The 19,360-nt window shown below is 40.6% G+C and overlaps 1 protein-coding gene across 1 annotated transcript in view; it reads left to right on the top strand.

Moving 5' to 3' along the window:
- The window catches only part of GPC3 (glypican 3), a 456,145-nt gene that overhangs the window by 388,682 nt on the left and 48,103 nt on the right, over positions 1-19,360 (top strand). Inside the window, exon 7 of the mRNA XM_033200897.1 lies at positions 4,530-4,689. Coding sequence (XP_033056788.1) covers positions 4,530-4,689 — 160 coding nt within the window. The remainder of the gene's footprint in view (positions 1-4,529; positions 4,690-19,360) is intronic.

The raw sequence follows: 19,360 nt of genomic DNA, 5'->3' as shown, positions 1-19,360 counted from the left end.
CTGTGACAGTCTCAGTGGCTAAAACAGAGTTGCACAGACAGTAGTGGCTATAGAAAAAGCTGGAATGTGAAGGGCCTTGTGCACTTCCACTAAGGTGTCCTCTGTATGCAAAGTAATGCATAGCAGAAGTGTCAGGTTAACAGAATGTCTATGGGGATAGTGGAATGAAATACTCAGATGTAAGTTTTAATATGATAGTTTACATTGATAATCATTATTGTATGCCTTGGCTTTTAAAAACCTAACAGGACAGTGTCCTTTGAAAATGGCAGTTAATAAAAAGCATTAGGCCCCTAAAGTTACCTCCTTTTGTGTGTAAGTCCCTCATAATTTTCTTTTCATGAAGTGAATGTTCAGTCTGAAAGACTGAGAGAGGGAACAAAAAGGTCAATATTGTGAATTGTAATTAGGCAATTGGATTTCTGGGCCAAATTCCAGGCTGTGGAATCCACTCCTTGCTGGCAATTCCTCCTCTCTGACCCATTACCCTTCTTTCAACACTCTGGAGCTTCAGTCTCTTCTTTAGATTTTTGCATTAACAATAGATTTCTAGGTTTGGGTTTGTTTTGTTAATGTGTGAGGGTTAGGTTTATCAGCGGCTGTCTGTGTAAAATGGCTTAAAAGTCTACTGTAATCCTTCTTCCATGCTGAATTTGTCACCAGAATGGGAATGATTTAATACCTAAAGAAGTAACTTCACTGACAAAGTTTTAAAGGGTTTTTGTTTAATTGCACTTTGTTTTAAACTGAGCTACTCAAGAACAGTGGGGGCATTGCACACAGGTTGGAAATGGCCTCTCAAAGATTAGCTACAGGTCTTAGCCAAAATCCTCCAAAAATGTTTAGCTATTCATTCACAAATTCTTCTTCTATAATTAATCTGGACCTTGACTTTCTCCTTTTTCATAAGGTTGTGGAAATAGCTTTTAAAGAATTAAAGATACCATAACACTTCATTTTGCTTCAGTTCAATAGCACATATATTGAGTGCCTACTATGTGCTAGACACTGCCTTAAATGCTCTGGGGTTCAAAGATATATAAGATTAAACCCCTGGGCAGCTCACAGAATGGTGGTAGAGAGAAGTCATATGTACAAATAATACCGGATTGCATACAGAAAGTGGCATTTAGGAGGTACAGGTAAAGGGAACAGTGGTAGAAGAGGGAGAGGGAGAGCTATAATGACTGTCTACCAGGAAAACTTTATTAATGACATGGCATTAGAACTTGGCTTGAAAGTATGGAGGGCTTTGAACAGACACAAATGAAGAACAGCTCATAGTACATTCTCAATGAATGTGTACTGAAGGTGTTAATGAAAGGGACAGATGCAAGAGATGCTTGAGAAATAGCAAGTTCACTAATCTGTATCTAAACATAAATTCTGCTTATGTGAAAAATTATCATTCAGGTATTCCATGATGTACACAAAGGATGCATTCTTGAAAATTAACATAAAAATGCTTATGTTGAAAGCAAATTTCTCATAAGACATAATGGTAAAGGAGGGCATTGGGGGTTTTGGTGAAACTGAAGTGATGTTATAGGCTAGATAAGCAGTTCTCAAACAATGGTTTATGGATCTTGGGAATCCAAGAAATCCAGGGATCCACAAGGTTAAAACTACTTGCACAACAGTACTAAGATATTATTTGTCTTTTCCCCTGTGTTGATATTTGCACCAATGATTCAAAAGCAGTGGCAAATACAACTCTTCAATGCCACAATATGAATCAAGACACCACAGGATGAATTAAGTCAATAGCACCAAAATGTACTAGTAGTCATTGTATTCTTCACTGGTGTGTACTTGCAGAAAAATAAAGGGCAGTTTCACTTAAGCATATCATTGCTGAATCTGTAAAAATTTATCAATTTTATTAAACCTCATCTCTTACACTTTTAAAAGATTCTGTGTTATAAAATGGGAAGTACACTTAAAGTATTTACACAGTAAACCATGTCAGTGTGCATCTCAAGAAAAGGCACTTGTGAGAAATTTGAGCTGTGAGCTTTCTGTTTCATTTTTACTTGAGAGAATGACTGACAAACTATAGTTATGCAGACTTGAATACTTGCTAGACATTTTCTTGGAAAGGAACAAAGAGAGCCTGTCAGTTCAGGGAAAACAACTGGCAGTATTTATTGCCAATAATAAAATTCAGGCTTTCAATAGAACACCAAAAATTGTTTTAAACTTTTACCTGCCACTGTGAGCTTGAGAGCTTCCCAAAACTTAAAGACTTTTCGGATGAGATTGGAGATAATATTAACGAATGTGATTTTTTATATCATATAATGAAAGGTGTTGACATTGGCAAGATCCGCATTGCTCAGTGAGCCAGTGTTTTCCAGATGACCCATGGATGATGATACAAAATGAGTAAAATGCATGTTCAAAGTTCAAAACTTACCAGTGGATTTAAATGTAACAGGACATGAAATATTTATTTATATAGTTTCATATTCTACATTGCAACTACTTGTTGAGTTTTTATGTAGTGTCAAAGAAAAATCTCCACAATTATCTGAAAAGTCTGCTAAAATACTTCTCTCTTTTCCTACGACATATCTGTGGGAGGTTGCATTAACTGCAGATGTTTCAACCAAAACCATATATCACAGCAGATTGAGTGGAGAAGCAGATTTGATAATCCAACTATCTTATATTAAGCTGGACATCAAAGAGATTTATAAAACTGTTAAATAGTGCCACTCTTCCTGTGAATTATCTTATGTCTGGGAAAATATGTTTGTCATTCAAAAATGTTTATGTTCTAACCAGGGCAATATAGTGAGACCTTGCCTCTACAAAAAGTAAAAAAAAAAAAAAAAATTGGGAATGGTGTCACACACCTGCAGTCCCAGCTACTTAGGAAACTGAGGTGGGAGGATTGCTTAAGCCTGGGAGGTCGAGGCTGCAGTGAGCCATGATCATGCCACCACACTCCCACCTGGGTGATGGATCCAGACCCTGTGTCAAAAAAAAATGTTTATGTCACATCATGGGTTCATTCTTGTTATGTTTACAGAAGCTATCAAATAAATATTTTAAAATTTCTCAGTTATAATGTCTAAGATGGCAAATGTTGATAGATATAATTCGTATAAACAAAAGTTCTCTATGGTTCTCAGTAGGTATAAAGGAGTCCTGAGACCAAGAAGTATGAGAACCACTAATCTAGCTCATCTTAGCCTGTATTTATATATAATAAATGTAGTTGTGTATGATGAGCAGCAGAGGAAGTGGCAGGGTGAATGTGGTGCTGGAGTGGGAGACAGTTGGTAGATTGGCTTCTCCAATACCATTAGACGTTGTTGGCCAGAAAAAACAAAAACAAAAACGTCTTTGGGGCTTTCTTTTCTTTGCTAAAAAATAAAAATAAAAACGTAAAAACCACCTGCAGAATCACATTTCTCTGTAGTATGTAGCTCTTTCCAAGTAGATCTCAGGGTGGCAGCTAAATCACAGGTGGAGAACATAAAAGTATACTTAGCCGTGACATAAACATAGGGACAATGGAAACCACAGAAACCCCAGCTTGTGTTTGCAGCAGTTTTTCTTTCTGGATACCTCTTCCACAATCACAAAAATCTCAGTTTCTGTATATCCGGAATCTTTTGTTGGCTGTCTTTTAAAAGTAGAGGCTGGGTCTAAGATTTAGGATGAGAAATGTGTGATGGGGAAGAAGCCAGGACAAAAACAGAATGTAAGAATGAAGCCTTGGAGAGAGATGGCGAGGAAAAATAAGATGGAATCTGACAACAGCCCTTGGGGACCCTTCATGCGGTGCGCTGGGTCTTTGGGTCAGTGTAGAGACTTTTGAAAGGTGGGAGTCCCGTTAAATTAGTAATGCATTGGCCATGTGACTAAAAAACCAGACACTGCAGAGTGAAACAAACATGTCTCTTAGTGTGCATATTATCTACAAAAAGCAAACTAAATTTAAAAGCATCTTATTGGAATTGTGGGAGAGGAGAATATTGAACAATTTTTCTAGAGATCAAGGCATATATAATCATGATGATTGATTATAAGTAGTTATTGTACATGTGTGTAAAATGGCACTGCTATTCTCCTCATTCGGTAGGAAGCACTTTGTGGTTTTAATTTAGTGACTGTAAATTTGGTTATTGGTGGCTTCCATAGGGATCTTTCCTGGTCTTGGTGTCCTCTTAGCTTTGCCTTATCATGTCTTAAGTTCCTCATGAGTGAGTTGTATCATGGAGACTTTCAGGAGCTTAAATACCGTGGTATGAGAAGATCTAATACAATATACACTCTGGCTACTGCATGATGTAAGTAGAGTCAAGGAGTAGATCATCACATCAAATACTGTGGAAAGGTTCAGAAGTATGAATCTCTAAAGAGTATAAGCAGTTTACACCTACTTAAATTTGAAAGTGATTTTGTAAAGCTTCTGTGTAATTCCTTGAACATTTTTAATGCCTCCTGTTAATAACACATTGTGCAGACCTGCCTGAGAAATATGAAGAGCTGATGCATTTCTGGTTGTTTTCTTTCAGCTCCTGAGAACCATGTCTGTGCCCAAAGGTAGAGTTCTGGATAAAAACCTGGATGAGGAAGGGTTTGAAAGTGGAGACTGTGGTGATGATGAAGATGAGTGCATTGGAGGCTCTGGTGATGGAATGATGAAAGTGAAGAATCAGCTCCGCTTCCTTGCAGGTAACTGATGAGTGCTGACCCAAATGTAATCTAAAAATGGTGATGCTCAGGAATTAAAAATAAATTGAACCCTCTCTCTGCAATTCCCTTACATTCCCTACAACACACAATCTCATCAACTCTTCAAGGAAAGACTATACAAGCTCTAGAAAGTGAAGTTTTCAAGTAGCCTCCTTCTTTTCCTCCCACCATTTCCAACCTTTGGTAGATTAAAAGGGTAACATCCTGTTTTTCATTATCTAAAATGGACTGACCTAATCACTTAGCTCTGTTTCTCATTGGAGTTTTCCTTGGTTCTTCTCATTTATAAAAAGAAATGCATAATAAGAATGCAAATGCATGATGAAATAACCTGTACAATAAACCCCCATGACACAAGTTTACCTATATAACAAACCTAGACATGTACCCCGAACTTAAAACGAAAGTTAAAAACAAACAAACAAACAAAAAGAAATGCAACCTTGGAAGTCTTCTGAAAACCAATGGTGGGATAACTTTCAAAGGAAGAGCCATTAGCTGAGCCTCTTTTCTTAGGACGTTATGTCTATTTTGTTTTCTCACAAGTAGTCTAACATAGATAGGCTATGGCACATAACTGAAGACCTACATAAAGACAAGAGTGGTAGGGCACGGTGGTTCATGCCTGTAATCCCAGCAATTTAGGAGGCTGAGGTGAGAGAATCGCTTGAGCTCAGCAGTTCCAGACCAACCTGGGCAACATGATGAAATCCCGTCTCTACAAAAATACAAAAATTAGCAGGGTGTGGTGGTGCGCCTATTGTCCCAGCTACTTGGGAGGATTGCTTGAGTCCAGGAGGCAGTGGTTGTAGTGGTCTGAGATTGTGCCACTGTGCTCCAGCCTGGGAGACAGAGCCAGAGTCTGTCTCAATTAAAAAATAATAATAACAACTAAACAACAAAAGCAATAGAAAAAAGTAATATAGTACTGCTGGGGTCAAGGAGGCAAAACAACAACAAAAATTCCTTACATTTGTATTCCATATCACAGTTTAGAGTACTTTCATGTGGATAGGTGTTCTTCGATTTTACAGATAATAAAACCAGGGCTCAGAGAAGAAATGAGATTGCTCTATATGGAAGAACTAGAAATCTACCTCGGGTCTTGAGACTTCCAGTGCCATTCTCTTTCTTCTGCGGTGCACAGCCTTCTCCTTAAAACCCTATCACCCATGGCCTCTGAGATGCTAAATGTTCCTGTTTCTCTGGCAGCCTCTTTCCTTCTTAGTTCTTCTTCCTAATCCTACCTGAAACTGGCTATTATCCAGATGTCCCTTCTTAAGCCTCCATCTTTTCTCTCTTCTCCAGAGAGAATGCAGATCTTGTCTACTCTCCCTCTTTCAACTTTTTCTTCTTTTTTGAGATAGGGTCTCCCTCTGTTCCCCAGGCTGGAGTGCAATGGCGCATTCACACCTCACTGCAGCCTCGAACTCTTGGACTCAAGTGATCCTCTCACCTCAGCTTCCCAAAGTGCTGGGATTATAGGTGTGAGCCACCATGGCTGGCCTCAACTTTTTTTATGATTTGAGTATTTATTTTTTATTAGGGTAAACAAAAATCTAACATGGAATCTGCCTCTTAACAAACTTTTACGTGTACAGTACAATATTGTTAATTATATGCACATTGTTGTTCAACAGATCTCTAGAACATTTTTATCTTGTGTGACTAAAACTCTATGTCCATTGAACAGCAACTCCTTATTTTTCCCTCCCCCAGCCGTTAGCAACAACCATTTTACTTTCTGCTTCTGTGACTACTTTAGATACCTCATATATGGTGGAATCATGCAGTATTTGTCCTTCTGTGACTGGTTTATTTCACTTAGCATAATTTTCTCAAAGTTCATCCATGTTGTAGCATCTAACAAGATTTCCTTCTTTTTAAGGCTGAGTAATATTCCATTGTATGTATGTACCACAATTTCTTTATCCATTCATCCATCAATGGACATGTAGATTGCTTCCACCTCTTGGCTGTTGTCGATAATCCTACAGTGAACATTCTTTAACTATTATAACACTGTGGGAAATAACTTACATAAAGTCATTACCACGAGTCTCAACTGATCTCCTGAGCTACCATCCCACATCTCCAGCTGCTTATTAATCATTTCTGACTTCACCACCACCACCCCCAACGTGATCTGTCACAAGTCAGATTTATCAACTGACCATCATTCTCCTGATCACTGAGGCTTAAACCTAAAGCCATCTTTGCTTCTTTCTTCTCCCTTGCCTTTATATGCAGTTAGGCCCCCAGTCCCTGTCGATTCTTTCTTTGTAATTTATAATTTATTCTGGACTTCTGTTAATACTTCTTTTTTTTTTTTTTTTTTTTTTTTTGAGATGGAGTTTGGCCCTTGTTGCCCAGGCTGGAGTGCAATGGCACAGTCTCAGCTCACTGCAACCTCCACCTCCCGAGCTCAAGCAATTTTCCTGCCTCAGCCTCCCAAGTAGCTGGGATTACAGGTGTACACCACCACACCCAATTAGTTTTTTGTATTTTTAGTAGAGACAGGGTTTCTCCATGTTGGTCAGGCTGGTCTCAAACCTCTGACCTCAGGTGATCCACCCACCTCAGCCTCCCAAATCTTAGCCTGCTGGGATTACAAGTGTGAGTTACCGTGCCCAGCCCAATCCTTCCTTTCTATTCCGCCTTCACACCCTCCTGCACATACTATTGCAGACACATCCTAGGTGGTCTCCAGGCTTCTAGGCTCAGGCAGGAGTATTGAGAGCCTTAGGCTAGTAGATTAGAGGACAAAGAGTTTGAGACCCAAGCAGAAGATTCCATCAAATTCATCTTGCATAGCTACCTGGTTAATCTTTTGAAGGCATCTCATACTTTCTCCGCAGCTCAGCTGCCTTCATGCCTTGAGGATAAAGCTAAGACTCCTTAGCAGAGTTCTGAGGGCCTTCTGGTCTAGCCTCAACTACCCTTCTGGCTTCATTCCCCACCACTAGCCCCCATAAGTACCCTCCACTTTGGTAAGAACAGCCATATTCATGCTCCATGAACCCCATAAACATACTGTTCTTGTTTCTATTTTCACACCACTGCCCATGTTTATTTCTTTTTTTTTTTTTTAACTTTTTTTTTTTGAGACAGAGCTCACTCACTGTGTTGCCCAAGCTGGAGTGCAGTGACACAATCTTGGCTCACTGAAACCTCTGTCTCCCAGGTTCAAGCAATTTTCCTGCCTCAGCCTCCTGAGTAGCTGGAATTACAGGTGCACACAACCGTGTCCAGCTAATTTTTGTATTTTCAGTAGAGACAGGGTTTTGCCATGTTGGCCAGGCTGGTCTCGAACTCCTGACCTTATATGATCCCTGTCTGCCTCGGCCTCCCAAAGTGCTAAGATTATAGGCATGAGCCCCAGTGCCAGGCCTGCCCATTTTATTTCTATATAGATCGACCTTTTTTTCTTTCATCTTAAATTTTACCCATCCTTCAAGGTGCAATTCAAGTGTGATGCAGTGAAAAGAAAATAGGTCTTGGGGTAGGACAAATGTTTATTTAAATTCTTGCTCTACTTATGAGCAAGCATGCCCTGGGACAAGTTTCTTAGCCTCTCTATGTCTCCATTCTGTCATCCATTAAATGGGGATCATAACCCCAACTTCATAGGACTATTAAATCAAGGGGAAACATTTATAAAGCATCTAGGCAAGTATCTGGCATATACTAGGTGTTCCATAATTGTTAGTTTCTCTGCATGAAATCTTTCATAGCCATCTCAGTCCATAGTTACCTCTGTCCTCTGAATTCATTACTAAAATGAATTCTGCCAGTGCTTTCATGAAACAGTCTACAATAGCTCCAAGGTTCCATAGGCCATAAAGTGACCACTCAGAGCCTGGCAACCTATTAGAAGAATGTTGAATAAACATGAAAAGTAAAAATAAGAGAAACTAATGTTCATTGGACACTTATTATGCTCTAAACACTGTGCCAGGGCTTGGCATGCATTGTCTCATATCATTTTCACAATACCACTATGAGGTAGGGGTCATTACTATTCTCACTTTACAGATGGTAAAATTTATGCTGGAGGTGTTCTCACTCACAGGTAGGAATTGAACAATGAGAACACTTAGACACAGGGCGGGGAATATCACACACTGGGGCCTGTCGTGGGGTGGTGGGAGGCGGGAGGGATAGCGTTAGGAGATATACCTAATGTAAATGACAAGTTAACGGGTACAGCACACCAACATGGCACATGTATGCATATGTAACAAACCTGCACGTTGTGCACATGTACCCTAGAACTTAAAATATAATAATTAAAGAATTATGCTGGAGGAGGTGGAGTGACTTGCTTAAAGTCACATTCACGAAGGGCAGAGTCCGGATTCAGAGCCAAGAAGTCTGGTTTCAGAGGCCACTCCTTGAACAAGCCTACTCTGACTCTTTTTTCTCTGATCATCAATACAACTATAAAAGGATCAAAGTCAGCTTTGCATTTTGTTACCTGTAAAAGTTGTGGTCATCTAAAGGTTGCCCAGACAACTTGCCAAAACGTTGACTGGTCCCAGCACTGATCCCTGAGACATACCACTGTTCATACTTCTCCAGAAAAGTCTATGCTTATTCCTACTTGTGCTTCCCTGACTATAAGCCACTTTCCTATCCATTTCAAAGCACTGCTCCACAATTCCATGGTGACTTAACTTGTTAAAACAGTGTTTGGCGTGGGATCTTGTCAAGGGCCTTTTCAAAATCTAAATAGATTACATCCATGGTTTCCCTTTGTCCACATACACATTTATCCTGTAAAAGAATTCTAGTCAATTTGTTAGGCATGATTAACACTAAGTTCTTTATAAACTGTAAAACATTAGACAAATGGTGGTTAATTTAATTGATAGGAAAAGTGATGCCTTGTCCCCAATGCATTACACTTGCCTAACATGTTCAGTGATCCTACCAGCCTGAAGTTCCTTGGGCCCCCTTTACAAATTCTTCTCATGGAGAGGAGACTCATTGCCAATCTGCCAGGCTTATGGTACAATAGCTATTTGGCATAATAGCTATTTGGAATGACAGGCTATATGCTTTGGTCAACTGTTACACAATTTTACCTAAAATTTGGATAGATGCCATCTGGTCCTGATGATTCATCAGCATCCATTTATTTAGTCAGCTAGACTTGGAACATCATGCACATTCACCACCATTTCATTTAGCCCTCCAAATTGCCTCCTCCAAAAGACAACTTGGGAATAAAGAGCATGGCTTGGAATATGTTAAGACTCTCTTGTATCTCCCTTTTGTCCCTGAACAGAACTTTTGCAACATGACCAGTAAGTAGTTCTATTGGCTGGCTTCCCTGGCTTACTTCTTCCCTTCTTTTGAGGCACTGAATGAAGTGCAGGACACCCAGGTTCTATTCCTGGCTTTGCTTCTCCCATGTGTCCTAAAGCGAGCCCCTTCCACTTTTGAAAAGTCAGTTTCTCCATTTGTGAAATAGAAGGAGTGCACACACAAGTCTTGCAGGGCATTCCAGTGCCAGCAGTCTGTGATTATGTTCATTTCTTTGGCTTTGATCCCTGGCAAAGTGCTTATCAGAGTCTTTTGAGGACATCTTCTTGTAAGTTTTCATCTGACCTTGCAAGTTCTCTGTTCTCTTCTCTTGAGCTATAGTTCCATATAGAAAAGATCTCATTTTCCCCACTCTAACCCCCTTGACTTTTCCACCAATCTGGCAAGCTGGGCTTCTTACCAAGGGCTCCCCACATGTGGTCTTCAACACACTTGTGCATTAGGATGCTATTAAAAGTAATGACAAAAACCACAATTACTTTTGCGCCAACCTAATAATAAGGTTTTAGTCATTTCCAGGCTTTCTGGGGTATATTCATTTATAAAACTATTCATCTCAAAGTTCCCTAAGTGTTTTTCCTTACTTCTTATTTATAAATTTTACATAGAATCCTTAGAGTCTTCTTCTTTCTGATTGTTGAATTTAATTGTGGTGGGATGACCATCGCATGATGTCTTACCATGGTTACATCTTTGCCTGTTCCTTGCACTTCTCAGAACCAAGAGTAATGTATTTCCCTTTCCATGTGTAGCCTAGTCCATTCACACTGCTATAACAAAATGCCTTAGACTGAATAATGTATACATACTAGGAAGTTATACTTACAGTTCTGGTGGCCAGGAAGTCCAAGATGAAGGTGCCAGCATTTGGTGTCTGGTGAATGCCTTCTTCCTGCATCCTCATGTTGCAGAAGAAACAAATGCTGTGTCCTCACCTGGGGAAAGGCAGAAGGGCAAAAAAGGGACCGATGCTGTGTCCTCACATGGCAGAAGAGATGGAAAGGCAGAAAGGAGTCTACCTAGTTCTCTCCAGCGCTTTTATAAGGGACTAATTCCCTCCATGAGGGCAGAGCCCTCATGGCCTAATCACCTCCTAAAAGCCCCACCTCTTCATACTGTTACATTGCCGGGGGCATTAAGTTTCAACATGAATTTTGGATGGGGCACAAACATTTATCAAACTGTAGCAGTGGGATACTTCATCTCTCTCAGCCTGCTTCTGTTTCTAAAAAGTGGATATACAGCAAACTAGCACAGGAACAGAAAACCAAACACTGCATGTTCTCACTCATAAGTGGGACTGAACAGTGAGAACACATGGACACAGGGAGGGGAACAACACACACCGGGGCCTGTTGGGTGGGGGATCGGGGCAGGGAGAGCATCAGGATCAATAGCTAATGCATGCTGGGCTTAATACCTAGGTGATGGATTGATAGGTGCAGCAAACCACCATAGCACACATTTACCTATGGAACAAATCTGCATGTCTGTCACATGTATCCCAGAACTTAAAATATATATATATGTGTGTGTGTGTGTATGTTTAAATGGAGATAATAATAGTTCCTATTTCATAGAGTTGTGGGGATTAAATAAAATCATCCTTGCAAAGCATTTGGCACAGTGCCTGGTATCTAGTAAGCACTCAAAAATGATATTAAAGCTACTGTTCTGTTGTTGCTGACCTGTGAGAGCTCAGAGTGCCTGTAGATGTAGATTACAATTGTCTTATGTTTGTTTGTTTGCTTGTTTGTTTGTCTAAGACCCATGAAAGACAATTACAACCAGGTAACCAACATTCAGCAACAATATTCTCTTAACCGTTGCTACTCCAAGTGGGGTCCATGGACCAGAAGCATTTGTATTATCTGGGAGCTTATTAGAAATGCAGAATCTCAGGGGCCACCTCAAGACCTACTGAATCAGAAAGCCATTTTAACAAGACCTTGGGTGATTGTTGCAGCCTTTTTTTTTTTTTTTTTTTTCGACAGGATCTCACTTTGTTGCTCAGGCTGGAGTACAGTGGTGCAATCAGAACTCATTGCAGTCTCGAACTCCTAGGCTCAAGCAATCATCTTGCCTCAGCCTCCTGAGTAGTCGGGACTATAGCCACATGCCACCATGCCCAGCTAATTATCTTATGTTTTGTAGAGATAGTGTTTTGCTTTCTTGCCCAGGCTGGTCTTGAACTCCTGGGTCAAGCCATCCTCCCACCTCAGCCTCCCAAAGTGCTGGGATTACAGGCATGAGTCATTGTGCCCAGCCCCTTACTACATTCAAATTGGGAACTTCTGTCCTTTTAGGTTTTTTTTGTTTTTGTTTTTGTTTTTGTTTTTGTTTTTTGAGACGGAGTTCACTCTGTGCTCCAGGCTGGAGTGCAGTGGCACAATCTTGGCTCACTGCAAGCTCCGCCTCCCAGGTTCACGCCATTCTCCTGCCTCAACCTCCTGAGTAGTTGGACTACAGGCGCCCGCCACCGCACCTGGCTAATTTTTTGCATTTTTAGTAGAGACGGGGTTTCACCGTGTTAGCCAGGGTGGTCTCGATCTCCTGACCTCGTGATCGCGCGTCTCGGCCTCCCAAAGTGCTGGGATTACAGGCGTGAGCCACCACGCCCGGCCTCCTTTTAGGTTTAATACTTCAAGCATGTAAGAAGTCACTAAATTGCCCAACAATGAGCTAAGTATTCTAAGTATAAGAGAACTTCAAGGCCCAGTCATCCATGTAATTGATTAGGACACTTGGGTCCTTGAGCAAGTTATTTAGCTGCTCTGAGCCTCAGTTTCCCCAGTTGTAAAATGGGCATAATCACCCTTGCCTTGCCTACTTCAATGAGTTATTGTGAAAATCAAATGTAATAATGACTAGAAATGTGCTTTTTAACCTGCTAAGCTTTACAAATATTTAAAGCAACCATAGATGATGATTATTATTAGTCTAAAATCTCGGGAAGTCCTTTAGCTTTCTCAGCATCTCTAGCTCATGTATTTTCTGCAAAGATTAGATTTTGCCCATGAGTCTGAACACCCATGTACAGACTCCCCTCCAGAAACAGATCTTCATCTATGATGGATCTGGTGTAATAAGCTCTCTTTTTGCCAGGCTGACATCTGCAGTGTTCCTAGTTAATGACTTTCTCAAAGCCCTTCTTGTAAGCTGTTTGGGAAGCTGGCCACTCCCAGTGCTTCGGCTGGGGCAGATCCCTGAGAAACTTTGCAAACTCTGGCCAGGTGTCCCAGGTTAATATGTGATGACTAAGCATCTTGACCATCTGCCCCCTCTCCACCGTGTTCCCACTCTTACCTGCACAGAAACACACATGCACACACATGCGCATCTGCTATTGGAAACACGATTGGAACATAGAAAAAGCAACTCCCAGCAAGAAACAGCCATCTCAGAGACACCTGCATTAACATTCCTCATCCTTCCTTGTCCTCACTGGACCTGTTCTTGCTCCAGCTTACCCTGCTCTGTGGGTGCAGCCAGGACATTCTAGTGATCCTAATGTCTTTATAACTGCAAGTCTCAGAACAAAAAGATGATCTTGTCTCAAGCTGGGCTGAAGACAGGGCAAAATGATGAATGAAGAAAGTGGAAACCTACTATAGAAGACAGAAACATTCCTTGTTGCTACATGGGAGTAAGAGGGGTGTGGGCTGGGGAGTACAGTTCAGGAAACACATCCTGGGCTTAGGGCTTAAACCAATTGTATTAGTCTGTTCTCGTGCTGCTGATAAAGACATATGAGAGATTGGGTAATTTATAAAGGAAACAGGTTTAATGGACTCACAGTTCCACATGGCTGCGGAGGACTCACAACCATGGCAGAAGATGAAGGGAGAGCAAAGGCACGCCTTACATGGCAGTGGGCAAGAGAGAATGAGAGCCATGCAAAAGGGGAAACCCCTTATAAAACCATCAGATCAGCCAGGTGTGGTGGCTCATGCCTGTAATCCCAGTACTTTGGGAGGCCAAAGCGGGCAGATAACCTGAGGGTCGGGTCTTCAAGACCAGCTTGATCAACATGGAGAAACCCTACCTCTACTAAAAATACAAAATTAGCCGGGTGTGGTGGTGCATGCCTGTATTCCCAGCTACTCGGGAGGCTGAGGGAGGATAATGGCTTGAATCTGGGAGGTGGAGGTCGCAGTGAGCTGAGATCACACCATTGCACTCCAGCATGGACAACAAGAGCGAAACTCCATCTCAAAAAAATAAAATAAGTAACTGCATAAATAAAACCATCAGATCTCATGAGACTTATTCACTACCACAAGAATGGTATGGGAGAAACTGCCCCCATGATTCAGTTACCTCCCACAGGGTCCCTCTCACAACATGTGGGAATTATGGGAGCTACAATTCTAGATGAGATTTGGGTGGGGACACAGTCAAACAGTATCACCAATATTAAAAACAAATGACTGTTTATTGCCCTTGGTACACAGATATTTCTCATAGAAATGCTTGCCTTCAAGAAACTTTCAGTCTCTCAGATGTCAGTGTGGGGACTGCAAAGAGAAAACCTGCCACTTGTTGCTTGACAGGGGGTGACTGGTCCCTTTTGCCATTCTTCTGTTGTCATCTCCAAGTGCTATGGGGGAAGCAGTGGTCTGCCTCTGGCTAGTCACTTCTTCCCAGCAGTACTGTGGTGGAAGCCTTTAAGATTTCACAGCTGTGAGCCCCATTTAAGGTAATATTATTAGTATTATTTAATATCATTGGATTATAACTTATTATTTAAGCTGTCTGTAGCATATATTCCCTTTTTGTAGTTACCTTATAATCTGAAAGCAAAATAAAAATGACCTCAAGTAAAACAGCAATTAGGAAATATTTTTATAAGCCAATTATCTTTATTCTTTTTTTTTTTTTTTTACTGGACCAAGTGTAACCTTACACTTCTACTCCTAATAAGCCTGCGCACATAGGAAAGGTGAAGGACACTTCAATGGCTTAAGCGTTCTTCTAAAGTGTCAAGTCAAACCTTCATAAACGTAGGCTGGTAGTCATTTTGTATTAATAAATTCATTATTTTAATAGAGTGGTCTGGTGAAAAGGGCCATTGGAACTTTATGATAGGCCTTTTATCATGAGTGACAACTGCAAAATATTAATGATTTAGATCAATTATGTTGCCTGCTGAAAAATGAGTAGGAAGCTTGTAGGGAAATGAAATGTCCTGGGTTTTGTTTTTTGTTTGTTTTTTGATTTTTAAATGGGAAGGTTGTTAGGTCCTATGCAGAGCTCGGAATACATTAGATACAGTAATATATCTATTTATACTACCCTGTTGGTAACAAGTCCAGGAATAAATTGTGGCAGTTTTACCAAAATGTATTTTATAGTGTGAGTAACCCAATTCTACTTCCTTTGTGCTCTTTGGAAATGCACCATTCAGATCTTTGTCACATAAGTTGTAGATTGCTTCCTACTAAGTAAGCCACCCCTGGAACTCTCAGGCAAGATCTTGTAGTGACTCCCTCCAAACTTATTTCTTGGGATATCAGCCCCTCCAACATGTGACCTCAGTGCAAGGGACCCCGTGTCATCCACTGGGAGGGAGATCCCATCTGTTGGGCAAATGAGACACCTTCTTACCCTTAGACTGTTAAAGTTCAAGATGTGAAGGGAAAGGCGTCACTTCTACAGAGTCGAACAAACTGGGTCCCAATTCTGTGTCTGCCACTTCCCAATGTTGTGACTTTGGACAAAGTCACTCAGTTCCTCTGAACCTCAGTTTCCTTACTTGCAAAAATGGTGGTAAAATATTTCCTGACCTACCCACCTCATAAGTTGCTGAGTGAAACACATGAGATAATGGATGTAACGTATTTTATAAACTTTAAAGCATCATATCCATTTAGGATAATATTATTAATATTGTTCAGGGTTAGAACTTAAATTATAATTTTAGCTAAAGGCTTTTGGTGAATAAAACTAAACTAAGTTCCAAATGTCTAAGCCAATAATTTTCATTATAAATGTGCTACTCTTATACACTGTTGGTGGCAATATACACTAGTACAGCCACTATAAAGAACAGTGTGGAGATTCCTCAAAAAACTACAAATAGAACTATCATATGATCCAGCAATCCCACTACTGGGCATTTACTCAAGGAAAGGAACCAATATATTGAAGAGACATCTGCACCCCCATGTTTAGTGCAACAGTATTCACACTGGCCAAAATATGGACTCAACCTTGGTTTCCAACAACAGATGAATGCATAAAGAAAATACAATGTATAGACACAGTGGAATACTATTCATCCATAAAAAAAGAAGGAAATCCTGTCATTCCAGGCAATGTGAATGGGACTGGAGGACATTGTGTTAATTGAAATAAGCTGGTAACAAAATGTTAAACACCACATGTTCTCATTCATATATGAAAACTAAAAAAAGTTGATCTCATAGAAGTAAAAAGTAGAACAGAGGTGGGGTAGGGAAAGATATGTTGAAGGATACAAAATTGCAGCTAGATAAGAGGAATAAGTCCGGTGTTCTAGAACCACTGTGGGATGACTATAGTTAACAATAATATATAGTTTCAAATAGCCGAAGGAGGATATGAATGTTCCCAGCACAAAGAAATGATAAGTGTTTGAGATGATGGATATGCTAATGACCCCTGATGGATAATGACCCTGATCTGATCAGTATATATTAAATGAAGCAAAACATCACCATGTACCCCATAAATATATACAATTATTACATGTCAGTTAAAAATAAAAAAAGAAGGAATCTCTGAAAAAAAGATGTTCTCCATCATCTCCATCCCCAAAGGTGACATTTTAAATTACTCATTAACTTGTTTTTAGCCCAGGGTGATTTGAAGTGAGAAGAAATTTGAACAATGACAAATATGTCTGCTGAGTTGTACAAATAACCACAGTCACAACAGTAGTAGTCACTTACATCTTGAAAGAATCACAGCTAGTTATATTTTGTTTTCTTTGGTGCTAGTGGGGCAGTAACGGCATGGGTGGACAACGAGTTGGGGAGAAAGGGCCTCTGATTTTTTCTATTTTATCTCGCTCTGAGCTACAAGCAATCTGCTTTCATGTTTTGATCTTTTCTTTTAGAGATCAAATGTCATAGGGAAGCTGAAGGAAGCAAAGCTCACCATAATAGCACTTTTCACACAGATACAGACCAGGTGGTTCTCGCTAATCAATTGACAAGACAGCCAATCCCAGCTCACCCTAGAGCTTTGCGAAGCTCCCAGGGCTCACAAAGGGGACTTTGATGTGAGCTTTAGCAGTGATATTACCTGCCAATTGAGTAGGTATACCAAGAAAGAGGCCTTCCCCATGCTTTCGTGTTGGCTAGGGAATTACTATAGGTAATCTGGTGATAGATGAGTATGAGCAAAGGTTAAAACTTCCCATAAAGTTATCGTAACTCAGGATACCTTAGGGAGTTTGTTTCTTATTATTTGGAAGGAGATATTCTGAGATTTCCTTTTCTAGGTGTGCTGTGCTGTGATACTTTCCCATCTGAACCAGTAGGCTGTAAGGCTTTTTTCAGGAGTAATACTGTAAAAGTTGTACTTGCTGGTAGGCCTTACACATAACTCTCTAAGAATTGGGTAAGTATTAGGGATATTGTGAGCAATTTAGTGCCATTGTATTATATTTTCTAATCAATCTTCAAATTAAGAGGAAACCGTTGAACAGATGAATTTGACTAAGTGGTGTAATTGATTTTCTTTGGACAGAAGCCATGTTGGCCAGTTTCATGACAGCCTCAACTAAAATGTGGTAATTTAGCCAAGTATTGGTAGAAAGGAAAGGGATGGAGAGGTTCCACATTCATCTGGTGGGAAAGTAGAGAAGGATCCAGCAAGAAAGTGGCAAGCCCGAAGCCTCTCGCTGAGCTGCCAAACAGAAGTGAAGCAGTCCCTGTAGGATAACATCCCCGAGGGATCTGGGAGTGCAGACTTACATGCCAGCAAAAGGAAAGTACTCCCCTGCAAGAAGAAATAACATAGCAGAAAGAGACAAATGTAGAGATGTCTAATTAAACCTGTGCTGTCATCCAAAGTTTCCATGATAAACAATGATCTCCTAGGGGGTTCAAATCAGAAACAAGGAATCATGAGCGTGCAGAGTGAGATAGAAGCTGAAAAGATCTAGTGTGGATAGTCCTGGTGGCTGCAGGTAGAGATCAGGAATAAAGTGAGGGCTGAGGTCCTGCTCAGAGAGGAGAGGGATGTGGAGCCATCCGATGCCCTGCAATCATTGACTTTCCATAAGACCCCTTAAACTGTACACATGTGCACACAGGTGCTGTCAAATCTCTCCAATTCAGACAGTGCAGTCCTCTAGGTTTTTCTAACATGGCAAAAAGAACAAAGATGTAGCCATCACCTCCCCTCTTTCCTTTATTCCTCTGTGCCAGTTACAAGGAGATTTCCCATTCGCATTGGTAGGAACGAAATTACTGGCAAGTTTTTGTGTGGTTACTTTTTCTGAAGGGAAACCTTGTTATAGATCTTGCCTGTGTACACACCTGCCTAAAAGATATTTAATGATGCTTATCATTTCCAAATATACTTTCTGAGTTTTTTAAAAAGTGCCTTTTAGTCTGTTTTTGTTTTTGTTTTTTACAATTCTAATGTGAATGTCTGATGGTAAATAAGCTTTTAAGGTGAGAAGACGAGCACCAGCACAGACAGAATCTTTTAATTTGTAGCTCATTGGTGGACTGAAGCAGTAATATAATTACCAAGTAAATAAAAATGGAGTAGAAGCCAGGCACAGTGGCTCACACCTGTAATCCCAGCAGTTTGGGAGGCCAGGGTAGATGGATTGCTTGAGCCTAGGAGTTCGAGATCGGCCTGAGCAACATGGTGAAACCCCGTCTCTACCAAAAACCCAAAAATAACCAGCCATGGTGGTGAGCACCTGTCATCCCAGCTACTCAGGAGGGTGAGGCATGAGAATCGCTTGAACTTGGGAGGTAGAGGTTGCAGTGAGCCGAGATCTAGCCACTGCACTTCAGCCTGGGTGACAGAGTGAGAATCTGTTTTAAAAAGAAAAAACAAAAATGGAGTAGAGGCTATTCTACAAATTCAGGTATCCGAGGACAGTCTAGGTTAGAGCAGGAGGAAATCTCACGAGCACCTTCAGGATGAGCTTCAGAGGAGAGTGGTTTCTCCAATTAATAGTGAACTCCTCGGAGGGTTGAAAGCAAGTATTTTCATCCTGTGTATACACTTCACAGTTCTCAATCACCTATTCTCCTTCCCTCCATGCTGCTCAGTGACTCTCACTTAGTACATATTTCGTAAATATTCAGTTATG

This window comes from Trachypithecus francoisi, unplaced genomic scaffold (genome assembly GCF_009764315.1).
Source record: "Trachypithecus francoisi isolate TF-2019V2 unplaced genomic scaffold, Tfra_2.0 Lachesis_group6, whole genome shotgun sequence".
NCBI lineage: Eukaryota > Metazoa > Chordata > Mammalia > Primates > Cercopithecidae > Trachypithecus > Trachypithecus francoisi.
This window is presented reverse-complemented; position numbering and strand designations above follow the sequence as displayed.